General features: G+C 39.2%; 1 protein-coding gene across 1 annotated transcript; it reads left to right on the forward strand.

Annotated features, from left to right (window-relative positions):
• Nucleotides 1-6,223: 6,223 nt before the first annotated feature.
• Spp1 (secreted phosphoprotein 1) lies at nt 6,224-12,147 on the forward strand. Its single transcript, XM_029545238.1, has 7 exons — nt 6,224-6,305; nt 7,416-7,483; nt 7,582-7,620; nt 8,705-8,785; nt 9,279-9,320; nt 10,325-10,606; nt 11,307-12,147. Exons 2-7 carry the CDS (start codon nt 7,430-7,432, stop codon nt 11,730-11,732), a joined length of 924 nt encoding a protein of 307 aa, XP_029401098.1. The 5' UTR covers nt 6,224-6,305; nt 7,416-7,429; the 3' UTR covers nt 11,733-12,147.
• The last annotated feature ends 1,218 nt before the right edge of the window (nt 12,148-13,365 follow it).

Consider the following 13,365-nt stretch of genomic DNA (forward strand, 5'->3'; position numbering starts at 1 on the left):
GAGACTGACAGGAAAGCCATTTGTTGAGAGGGATTTCATGCTTTTAAAAATACGGTTGATGGCTAAGTGAGTAAAGAAATGACAGCCGTAAGGAGCAACACCCACGTGTGACCTCTGGCCTCCATATGCACGTCACACATGTGTGTGTATACACACACACGCACACACACACACATACACACACAGAGAAGTATTAAATGAAATAAAAATACAGTTTGATTTTTTTAAAAAATAGTATTATAGTATAGTATAGTTCATTTAACTTTATATATAAACTTTTATTTATAGTACAGTCCATTTAAAGTATGCATGATATTTTACTATGAATAAATATCTCAGCTTTTTAGCTTCTTGGTGGCTACTGGTCTACGAGTGACTCTCTGTGTCAGAATTTACTCTTCAGTTGAACGTCTCGGGATCTAGCTGCAGTTTATGCTGGTGACCTAAAGGCTCCTCCTGTTGTAAAGTCAATATTGTATTTTTCAGAAACTTAAAAGAAACACAAAAATTATAGAAGTTTAGAGCTGAAACTGACTTTGAAATAATCCAGATCAATACTGTCAAGGAATGAGCCAGTGGAGGGATTTCCCAGGATCCTCTAGGAAATGGGAGAAAATGGGAGAGTTCTTTTCCATGGGATCCAGAAAAGATGGTGAAGATGGGGATTTACGAAAGCAACAGAAAAAAATCTTTCAGGGGTCACTAGGGCTGCGTAGAAATAACATACATTTTATGATAGAAGATTAATTTATTCATTCACTGAATGAATTCTGACATATACAGGAACACATCATAGAACTTATATTTTATTAAAGATTCAAACATTAAAGAAAAAAATCAAACTTGTGTTGCAATTATTTATGTCCTGTATTTGTATGGGGGGAGGGATATTAATGTCGGCATCCCTCAACAGCAGATGGCAAACAGGAAAATGCCTCTAGGGAAGTGGGCCTTGAAAATATCCACCTTAGTCTCTCTCCTGGTGTCCAGACTTTGTCTCTTTCTCTTTTGTTTTGTTGTTGTTATTGTTGTTCTACACTAAAATAATCACATTCTTATATTAACTTACCAAAGATTACTTAAACATCAAATTTTAACAAGTATTCTCTTAAATTGATTTCGTAGAATGTTTCTGTCCCTTTACACATTCTACAAAACACCTGTCATTATTTCTTATTGATACGGTTGGATATCTGCTCAAATGAGAGCCTGCAGCTGCTATCCTCTTTTCTGAAGCAGAGACCTCTCTCTTCAGAATCTCTGTATTCACCCGTGCCCGCCTCATTGTTGCTATAGGTGTGAAGTTCTCTGCTCCTATGATGGATGCTGGATGAGAAGGGGGACTTCCTTTCAAGTCAAATCCCACAAGGCTCTTTAAGTGACAGTTTGGGCAGAAGATGTTGACCACGAGCCTTTCTGTCCACATCCCAGAGTTTCTTTCTCAACCACACTTCCTTAACCCCAGTGACTACACGAGTTTCAAATGTCATTTCATTTTCATGAGTATTCAACCCATCAGTATAGGAATATATCGTTTGAGAAAATAAATCTACTTTAAGGGGACTTCAACGTGAAGAACATTAATGTGTCTCCATTATGAATAATGACACGGAGATAGATAGATAGATAGATAGATAGATAGATAGATAGATAGATAGATAGATAGATAGATAGATACAATTAGAAAGTGGAACTGCATCTCAATGGTAGACCACGAGACTGCTTCGGTGTAGAACAGGAAGCAAGTCAGAAGGGAAGGTTGAATGGCTCTAGTTCCTTAGGTTCAGTCCTAAGCACTGTTAGGAAGAAGGATGTGGAGAGGGGGAGGAGGAGTAAGGGGAGGAGGGGGAAGGAGAGGAGGAGGAGGGATAGAGAAGGAGTAAGGGGAAAGAGGAATAGGAGAGAAGCAGGGAGAGGAGAAGTAGGGGAGGAAGAGGAGGAAGGGGAGGAGGAAGAGAAGAAAGAGGGTGAGAAAGGAAAGTCAAAAGGAGTAAGGGAAGAAGAGGAATAGAGAAAGAGGAAGAGGAGGAAGAGGAGGAAGGGAAGGAGGAAAAGGAAGAAGGGGAGGAGGAAGAAGAGGAAGGGAAGGAGGGAGTTAGAAAGAAAGTGGGGAAGAGAGAATGAAGTACTAAAGGAATAGGGAGGAGGGCTCCTTCATACACAGCTGGGAGTATAAATGAGTTTAATCACTTCACTGTAGGACTCAGCAATCAGCATGGGTCTTTCTAAAACAAGCAATCTAGGAGGGCAAAGTGGTGTCTCTACAGTGTATTAACTTAGGCAAGGTGGTGGTGCATGCCTTTAATCCCAGCACTAGGGAGACAGACAGATGTAGGCCTGAGCTTGAGGGCATCCTGGCCAATAAAGCAAGTTCCAGGACAGCCTAGACTATTACACAGAGAAACGCTATCTCAAAAATGAAAATAAGCAAAAACCCGTATAAGTAGAAAAACCACACTACACAGATAAGCTATATGCTCAAGTTGACACAGCACAGAAGTACCTTCAGTTCATATTTCCTGCAATATTATTCACAGAGCATCAGTGCCTTGTGTGTGTGTCTGTGTGTCTATGTGTCTGTGTCTGTGTATCTGTGTGTATGTATTTGTGTGTATATGTCTGTGTGTGTATCTGTGTGCATGTGTTTGCGTGTGTGTGCCTGTGTGTGTGACTATTTGTATGTGCATGTAAGTGTGTGTGCCTGTTTATGCATGTGTGTGTACCTGTATATGTGTTCCTGTGCATGTGCATGTATTTATGTGTGTGTGCATGTGCGTATGTGTGTTTGCATGTGCATGTGTGTGCCTGTATATGTATGTGTGCCTGCGCACATGTGTGTATGTGCATGTGCATGTATGTGTGCCTATGTGTGTGCATGTATGTGTGTATTGCGTGTGTGTGCATGTGTGTATGTGCATGTTCACGTGTCTGTATGTATATGTGTGTGTGCATGAATATCACAGTGAAACTTTTCTGTGCCCTAAAACATATAAATCAAAGATATCAATTCAGCGAGGGTTTTTTCCCCCTCTGTAACATATCCTGGGCTTTAAGGTCAATTTTTTTCATTTGTTTTAGTTCAAAATTAATGATTACCCATGTAAGACCACCTTCTTCTATAAGACCACCTTCTATAAGATAAGACCACCTTCTATAAGAAAAGACCACCTTCTATAAGACCACCTTTTATAAGACCACCTTCTCGGAGGTTGATTTTGTTGTCTATGGCATTTAACCATGGGATAAAAGAACTTATATTATTTCTTAATGGTGTTTGTACAACATAATATTTTCATGTCTGAATCAAAAAATCTCACCCTTTAATGAATAATATCTCCTTTCCATAGACTAAACTCCTGACAGGTTAAGTTATGCTGGCAAGACAATTCCAAGACAACTGAATCTTTATTTGGGGACAAAATGAATATATATATATATATATATATATATATATATATATATATATATATAGCTGAGAAAGCTGTACTATATAGAATCTAATGACAAACTTCCAGATAAGGTGAATGCCAATATAATAAAATATCCCATCAACTTAAGAGGCATTAAACATTTAACTTTTCCAGTGATGTGGGGATTTTTATGTAAACAAGAGAATAACATTATTCTTTATGTTTCTATCTAACTTCTTATGGTATATACATTTTAAGATCACAAATCACCCTTTGCAACTAAACTTCTTTATTTCCACTGACAAGATTTACAAAGAATTTAGGCATTTTAAACTCTTGCTCCTATCTTCCAACTGTGAGCTTAGCCAGAGACTCAGAAATACAAGCATTTAAATTGTTTAATGTGTGAATTCTAAACAAATGGAAAATCCCACTCAGGGAAAATGTCAGCAGCATAGTTGAATTCGGAAAGCAAAAGCGCGTGCCTCCTTGAGTCAGAAGGGCGTTTTGTCCTCTGCTTTGCAGAACTGCTCCCAGTGTAAAGCCTCATCCTCAAGGTCACTGGTGTGAGTGTAGGAAGAGGGAAACAGACAGTCCTGTCGCAATGGAATTGCTGAAGGCATCAACAGAGCAGGACAGAGGTGCTTCGGTTCTCAGGGTCCCTGGCCCTGGTTGCCAGCTGGGTCATTGCTGAGAAATACTTCCTTACTCTGCATTCTGGGAAACAGGGTGTATACAGTCGGCCTCTGAGGATGCATCCAGAAAAATCTTCGAAGCCTTTGAGGACTGTCTGTAGCCCTTTCTAGAAATGCTGCCATCGTGTGGCACTTGGGAGTTAGAATGAAAAAGAGTCCTGGAAGGGTCAGATGGTTCAGCCCCAGGTGGCTCAGCTCCAGCAAAATCTATTCCTATACCTCCCTAATTCGTGTTGAATCATTCCTGTGGGCGCAGAGTAAACTGCAGTGAACCCTGTGGACGGCTTGCTGCCTTAGGATTTGTGGAATTTCCCTGAACAACACTGAAAACACAAACTCCTGTGGGCGTTGTGCTTAAAGGCAAAAACGTTTGTTGTTGGGGTTTTTTTTTTTTTTTTTAAGAAATAAGGAGTCTGTTTTTACAACATTATAACCTGTGTGATTAATGTTTGATAGTCATAGGAGTCATCTTAATAAAGAGTGTGCTAAGGACCTTCAAGGTAATAGTATCAATTCATCTAGAATACATCTGTCAAGAGGTAACCCAAATGCTAGAAACAGTTTTGTGCTGCTTAGTCTAACCCTGTAGAAGATTACTTAATCTATACTCACATTAAAAGCAGGGTTTGGCAAGTGGCACTAATGTCTAATACAACAAAGGTTTGACTTAACTCTAATCTCAATTTCTGCATGCCTCTTACACTGGAGATGTAAGGTAAGCCTGTGTTCTCCATTTCGGGTAAGGGAAGAAAGGCAGTAACTGCAGGACAGTATTAAATATTTAAAGCAGTCTGCTTCACCTATAACTTTATCTCATTTGAATACATCTTAACTATTCAGTAACGTTTTGTTAATACAAATTTTAAAATCTTTTAAAGTAGCCAACCTTATATATTCCAGGAAATAAAACTCAAAAAAGATAATTCAGAAATATAGTGTCTTTAAAAATATTCAGAATACCCTTTAATGTGTACAGCTTAAAGATCACTTCAAAGGCATTATAAATTACAGCTCCTTGCCTCTGATGAAGATTTCAGTAAGAGTTAAAACATACACGTTCTTTAACTTGTGGGGGAGGGGCCATTGCAAAATGTGGAATGCTGTCACCTCTACATACACTAATCCATTGTCCTGTAAATAGGCTGTGTCTTGCCCAGGGTCATACTGGGCACTGCTTACAGAAGGACTGACAGGCAGTCTGGCTCCTGCAGCTTCCCCACCCAGCAAGCATTCCAGTCTCACAAACTGCTTGCTTAGGCAGGCTTTATCTGGAGCAACCACCTCTTCTGTTCTATATGGCCATTATAGTTTAGATAGCATCAGAACCATCACTCCCAGCTGCTCCAACAGAGCAACTACGTTCACATCTCCAAAGGTCAGTGGAGGCAGGAGAGGAATTTAGGGTCACTGTGTGGTTTGTACAAACAGCAAGCCAGCAAGCGGCTGCATAGTTCAAGTGTCAAAACTGAGATGTCACTTTCTTTTGTTGTATTGTGAGGCTTTGTTTCGTTTGTGAGAGGGTCTCACTCTGTTGCCGCACCTGACCGGGAACACAGTGTGGAGCCTAGGCTAGCCTCAAACTCATGGTGATCGTCTGGAATACAAAACTGAGCCACTGTGCCCCAGCCAACCTAAGCTACTGAATACAAAGGCAAAAGGGGGGTTCTGAAAATTCTGCCGAGACAGCAGTTTTCTAGTCTTAAGTAAGTCTGAGAGAATCAAATAGTGTATCCATGTGGTCTTTATCTGTAACTTAGACAGAAGGAGAATCCATACCTTTCACTCCCATTGATGTTTTTCTACTAATTCAGTAACTATAAACAAAGTCTCTGTGAGGGTGATCTCCTCTGCCTCTCCTTATGGATCCCTGATGCTCTTCCGGGATTCTAAACGCAGCCTATAAATGAAAAGGGTAGTTAATGACATCGTTCATAAGTAATGCTTTGTGTGTGTTTCCTTTTCTTCCTTTTTAAAAAAAAAACAAAAACCACAAAACCAGAGGGGGAAGTGTAGGAGCAGGTGGGCCGGGCAGTGGCAAAAACCTCATGACACATCACTCCGCCTCCTGATTGGTGGAGACTGTCTGGACCAGCATTTAAATTCTGGGAGGTCTGAGCCACCAGCAGCTCACACAGACAGAGCATCCTTGCTTGGGTTTGCAGTCTTCTGCGGCAGGCATTCTCGGAGGAAACCAGCCAAGGTAAGCCTGCAGTGGCCCATGAGGCTGCAGTTCTCCTGACTGGATTCTGAGGGTGAGTCCAGAGAACATTCTTTTAACAGCTTGTTAGTCAGACTCCTGCTGGGCTGGTCTTTTTTTTTTTTTTTTGAATAAGCTGGTCAGGTACATTACAGGCTTCCAGGTATTTTCAAAGTGGGTTGGATGTAGAAGTTAAAAATAAATCTAGTTGGTCCTCTAAAAGACAGAAAGAACTGCTAGTAATTTCTCTCTCTCTCTCTCTCTCTCTCTCTCTCTCTCTCTCTCTCTCTCTCTCTCTCCCTGTCACACACACACATTGTAAAGTTCTATGTATCTTTGGAACAAATGTCTGCATCATTTTAAAGTGGCTGGATGACTATGGAGACTAGTAAAGAAGGATCCTCTATATTAATATAAACCAGATACGGTTATTTTTAGGAAACTGTCTCACTTCAAAAGAGATCCTTCCTTAATGTCTTGCTTCTGCACTTGGCTTTTAATTTTTCACTAAGGTCCCAGTGTGATAACACAGACTCATCAACACACACAGAAAAGCTGTTGCCTGCTCTCAGTGTCTTTTTATCATTATTATTACTATTATTATTCCAAATAGAATATCTTACTCAAATTCAAAGATATCTTTGTTTCTTTCAGCTTTGTATAATGTAAGTTAAAAATCACATTTGAAATGCAAATTGGAAAAATGGAAAAAGCAATTTTCTTTTATCATTCTATTTTCTTTTTATCTTTCTTTCTTCCTTGGAGAAAGCACTCTCACGGTAGTTCTGTGTTTTAATAACTAGGTTACTGTGAAACAGATCCTAGGTGTGTGGAGTGCTAGAGACATCAGATAGTGGGGGCATAAGCTCTGAGACTCCAGACATAAAGTTTGGATAGATAGAGCTGTGAAATTGCCCTTTTCTTTGCTAAGGATGAGAGGTGGGGAGGAAGGAGAGGCACAAAAAGATTGACTCAAAAGCCTACACACTGAAATTTTCTCTGAGATGTAGAAAGATTCCATAATTTATTGGGGACTTGGTGATGATCTAGTGGTGCCAAGAGTGTATTTGAACCTGTCAAGACATCAACTGTGTCTCATAAAACATATTGCAGGACTAACTACAACCATGAGATTGGCAGTGATTTGCTTTTGCCTATTTGGCATTGCCTCCTCCCTCCCGGTGAGTACAGCTGAATCTTAGAGAGAATTCTTGAAAATAAATGAATTTTAGCTTTAGCACACTCACACGCATTTCCTTGTCACTTTTCTGTCTTAAAGGTGAAAGTGACTGATTCTGGCAGCTCGGAGGAGAAGATGGTAAGCACCTCTGGGTTGATCATTTAACTGAAGATTGTTTGCCAGCGTAGCAAAGGTTGCTAGGAACAGCAAAATTTTTTTGTTGCCATTTTAGTCATCTATATAATTAGGCCTGTGTATTTCAAAGTACTTACTATGTATTATAGACAGAGACAGTACCAAATAGGCCATTGTTTTTAATAAACAGATTCTCTTATAATTAGATTGTTACGTTCTAGACTATTGCTACTTACATAAAGCAGGTCACAGGACCTTGAGTGACTGGTTCTTTCCTGAGTCAGCATGCTTGGAAAATCCCACAGGCTGACTTTAGAAGGTCACTTCAGATGTCAGCTGGAGCTGATCATATGACTATGATATTTACAATACCATCCAAGTCCATTGTGAAAAGAAAAGTCCGTTTGCGCTGTTTGGATCTACTGTGCATATTAGCTGACTTTAGACCACATTTTTCTAAATGAGAACAAAAACCAAACCAGTACCTTTACAAGTTTCAACGTAAGACCAGCAGCACTAGCATACCTGTGCCTCCACATAGGTAAGAATATGCTGGTGAAACACAGACCGTGTGCTTGGACAAAAAGGCACACAGAGTTCAGGTCCAGATGAACAGAACAAAGGCCAGTGTAGAGCTTCACTGCAGCTTCATTGCTCAGCGAAGACAGTCATGGAAGCAGTTGTACACAGGATGTATGAGATGGTGGTGGGGCTGCCTGTCTTCCAACAGTCTGGAGAACACAGATGTTCAATTACAATAACATGATGGAAATTAACGTTTCCATATAGGAAAGGAAGACCATAACTAGTACTTTAAAATGTCACAAAAGAAAAATTTTACATACAGGGATGCATTTTGTAAAGAAGTAACAGTATAAGTCATCAAATGGTATTTAGGATGTAGCCAAAGAGCTCAAGAGTCAGTTTTCTAGAATCTCAGTGATGTAGAGGCAGAAGAAAATATTAAAAAGCCTTTAAGAATATACTCCTGAAGATGAGCACTTGTTGTTTATGTTAAGATTATGGCTTACAGAGCTCTGTGTTTCTTTTTTTAATAATAGCAAATGCATACTTTTTTTTGAAATAGCTTTACAGCAAACACCCAGATGCTGTAGCCACATGGCTGGAGCCTGACCCATCTCAAAAGCAGACTCTCCTTGCACTTCAGGTATCGTGTTTTAATTTCTCAAAACTGAACAGCTGGGCTAGATCGATGGCAGAGCTGTTCTTGCAGAGGACCCAGGTTCAGTTCCCAGCGCCTAGATATCAGTTCACATTCTTCTTTAACTCCATTCCAGGGGTCTTTTGTAGTCCTCTGATCTCCTGGGGGCTCGGCAGATACATGGTACACTACTACACATGCAGGCAAAACAGTTGCACACAAAAAATAAAGTAAACAAACAATAAATTAACAAAACCCTAAAATGCTGATGAGCAGCTACTAATCAAGCCATACAGGGTAGGTAGCGGGAGCTTCAAGCTTAGAGGTAAGTGAGTGTCTAGAGGACCAATGGATACTTTGCATCCATGGTAGCCTTTGAATCTATTGTATCATCTGGCAGTCTGAGATATGACACCTGAATTAGGTTGAAAAGGGTAACTTTAGAATTAAGCAGCTGATCATGTATGTTGTGTACTGATATGTGGCCTTCCTTTTTCAGAATGCTGTGTCCTCTGAAGAAAAGGATGACTTTAAGCAAGAGGTAAGTTCTTGCGTTCACTGAGACTCACTTTTAGAGACACCGAAGAAGCCACCCCATCATTTTCTTCAGACTGTCCGTCCCTTAGGAAGTATCCAAGTAAATCTCCACTCAAAAGCTTGCTTAGAGGGGCTCTGTGTTCATTCATCACCAAAATACACAGGTTCTTCAGAGAAGTTTAGTGTTACAGAAAGTCCCTACTTATGCCTGCTATTTGAAACTTTAAGCCTCTTGTAAAATATGAAAATACGAAAAGAAATTTACAATATTTTAACTAATATTTGATGACTATATCATCAATGCTTAACCAAGCCAAGATATTTTATTTTAAAGTATTTATGTTGATAATATTAAAGATTATTTAATAAGTGTTCTTTCCCTATTTGCTGAGCAAATAAATAAAAATTTCCCTCAAGATTAAATTTAAACATGGAGACAATTTATGATAAGAAAAACTAGATCAAAAGAACCATAACCTTTGTAGATTTATAGTTTAATAGACTTTAATCTCTAGTTCACTGTATGGATTTTGGCTGCAGTTTGTACACACATGTATAACAGAGCCATTTCTTAACTATCCTTGATAATAGGGAGGCAATTATAGATTTTGATCTCTATATTAATATACAGATGATCTGATGTCTTAGGGAATTTGTTTCAAATTAAAGAAACTCAATCTAGTAATTATTTGAATTTAGTAAATTAACAATGTACACTATTTACAAGGAAATATGTGTTATCAATATGAATGTTTTACTTATAAGTTCGACTTGAAAAAATCTAAGAAAGTGATATTTTGTCAAAAAGACAAAATAAAAGTGCCTCGGAATGTTATTTCATTTGTCTGTGTGTTAAAAAGCAAACAAGAGGCCCATTTCATTAGCTTAAAACCGTGGAATGTATTGTAAACGCAAAGACCTTGAAATTAAATTAAAATGTTTCAACGAAGCTATTATAGTCTCAAACCTGAGCACTAATTTACTGAGCCAACTTGACTTGTGATTTAGACTCTTCCAAGCAATTCCAATGAAAGCCATGACCACATGGATGACGATGATGATGATGACGATGACGACGGAGACCATGCAGAGAGCGAGGATTCTGTGGACTCGGAGGAATCTGACGAATCCCACCATTCCGATGAGTCTGATGAGACCTTCACTGCTAGTACACAAGCAGACACTTTCACTCCAATTGCCCCTACAGTCGATGTCCCGGACGGTCGAGGTGATAGCTTGGCTTATGGACTGAGGTCAAAGTCTAGGAGTTTCCAGGTTTCTGATGAACAGGTAAATAATGAACAGACATGTTGAAGGGCTATGGCTTGATCTCACTTCTAAGAAACCAGAGTCTGCAAATTCACTCACTATCCATCAAGCACTGTGCATTTATTTGAAATCTACTGTATGATCTTTGAATACAGAGCTTTTTTTTTTTTTCGATTTTAATGGTCTTGTTTAAAAGTGTGCGTGATGTCTTTTTAATTTTACCTATCACACACAATTTCATCTTTCCATATCTAAAGTCTTAGTGATATTTAGGGGCAATTTATGTTATTAAATAGTTACTTTGGGAAACAGCAATTATATGTTAAATATAATGTCCATATATATAACGGTCATATATAATGAAAGCTAAGTGGGTGAGAGGCATTGTAAAGTCACTGTTACAATGAGCTTAGACAGGAGTCCGGATTAGACTTTTTTAGCCTTGGCGTTACTATTCAGTTTAACTTTAACGTTCAATGTCTTTTCATCAGAAAGAGAACCTTACAGGTTTTATCACACACAAAGATGATATCCATATTAAACCAGAAGTGATTGATATGAAACTGACTGGTGAAATACAAAGTACACCCTAATATTATTTTTCTTCAATTAAAATTTTAAAAGTATTTAGTACAATTTGACCTAAAAGTTAGAGATCAAAGCATTATGATGCTCTTGTTCCTGGCTGTTTATATAATTCTTCAATTTGTTCTTGATTCAGTATCCTGATGCCACAGATGAGGACCTCACCTCTCACGTGAACAGTGGTGAGTCTAAGGAGGCCCTCAAGGTCATCCCTGTTGCCCAGCTTCTGAGCGTGCCCTCTGATCAGGACAGCAACGGGAAGGCCAGCCATGAGTCAAGGCAGCTGGACGAACCAAGTCTGGAAACACACAGCCTTGAGCAGTCCAAGGAGAACAAAGCCAGCCACGAGAGCGCCGATCAGTCAGATGTGATCGAGAGCGCCGATCAGTCAGATGTGATCGATAGTCAGGCAAGTTTCAAAGCCAGCCTGGAACATCAGAGCCACAAGTTTCACAGCCACGAGGACAAGCTAGTCCTAGACCCTAAGAGTAAGGAAGATGATAGGTATCTGAAATTCCGCTTTTCTCATGAATTAGATAGTTCATCTTCTGAGATCAACTAAAGAAGAGGCAAAAACACAGTTCCTTACTTTGCACTTAGTAAAAACAAGAAAAAGTGTTAGTGAGGGTTAAGCAGGAATACTAACTGCTCATTTCTCGGTTTAGTGGATATATGTATGTGGAGAAAAAAAGGTAATATTTTGGGCTCTTAGCTTAGTTTGTTGTTTCATGCAAACGCCGTTGTAACCAAAAGCTTCTGCACTTTGCTCTGTACAAGAAATGCAGATGGCCGCTGCGTCTTAATGATTGTTATTCCTTCATGAATAAAATGTATGTAGAAACAAGCAAATTTACAGAAACAAGCAAAATCAAAAGAGAACCTAACAGTCTATGTCACTATACCCTTTCAGTTTTATAATTAGTATATATTTTGTTGTGATTATTTTTTGTTGGTGTGAATAAATCTTGTATCTTGAATGTAAGGAGTCTGGTGGTGTCAATTATTCTTTATTGGTTTCTCAAAATTGTTTCGTGATGTCTAAAATATAACCATTTCAACGGACATGCCCAATTTAGTTAAAGCCATTTAGGGTTTTAATGGCTTTAAACAAGGATTACCTGGGAGTTGACGGCAGCCAGAACCCACAAGGCTCCCTCAGGAAGTGTTCTCACCTAAGTTGTCTATCATCGTTGCTCAGTAAATGTGTGGCTTTCTTGCCCTAATGGAACCTTGTGTCTGTCTTCTAGCTATTCTAGTAATTCTTAGACAAGAATATGTGTGTGTGTGTGTGTGTGTGTGTGTGTGTGTGTTTCAATTGAAAACCAATGTTCTCAGCTTCATTCAAATATGAACTTTCAGAAAGACTGTAGTGCTACATGTGACTTTAGTCTTTAAAACTAGATATTCCTTCTAGAAATCATGAAAACAATATAAATATCCTTCAACTGACAAATGAATAATGAAAATATGGCACAAATATACATACAGTATATAGGATGGTGTTCGGCTTTAAAGAAAAAATGAAATCATGAGATTTGCAAGTAGGTGAATCAGACTAGAAAAGAAAGTATTGAGAGGTGATCCAGACCAAGAAAAATGAATGTTATGGGTGCCTATCTGTGGCTCCTAGCTCCAAGGCTTCAGATGTAAATATATAGTGTGGAGTAACTGCAGAAACCAGAAGTAAAGAGAGAAATGGAGTGTTGGGGGGTAATAGGGACGTGGATGCCAGGCTACAGTGATAAGGGAGGGGCTGAGATAAATCCAGAAGGAAGTAGATATAATACCAGTGAGGATATCTGCAAAGGTCATAAAGAATCCTATTACTATCTACCTACATAAATTTATATGTAATGTATACACACACACAAACACACACACAAATACACACACGACACATATAGACGCACATATGCACACAAACATACAACATGTACACATTCAGACACACACATGTGCGCGCGCGCGCGCGCGCACACACACACACACACACACAGGGAAAGAGAGGAGGGAGAGAGAGAGAGAGAGAGAGAGAGAGAGAGAGAGAGAGAGAGAGAGAGAGAGAGCTAATTAGAGTTTAAATGCAGATTTCCCATCTGGGCTGACAAAGCTCTCCATGAGAGCTATAGACTATCAAAACCCTCAAAGCCTAAGCACAAGAAGCTTCCTTTGAGTTTTTGGTCAGGATTTTGGTC

Source organism: Mus pahari, chromosome 13 (genome assembly GCF_900095145.1).
Source record: "Mus pahari chromosome 13, PAHARI_EIJ_v1.1, whole genome shotgun sequence".
In the NCBI taxonomy this organism is placed as follows: Eukaryota; Metazoa; Chordata; class Mammalia; order Rodentia; family Muridae; genus Mus; species Mus pahari.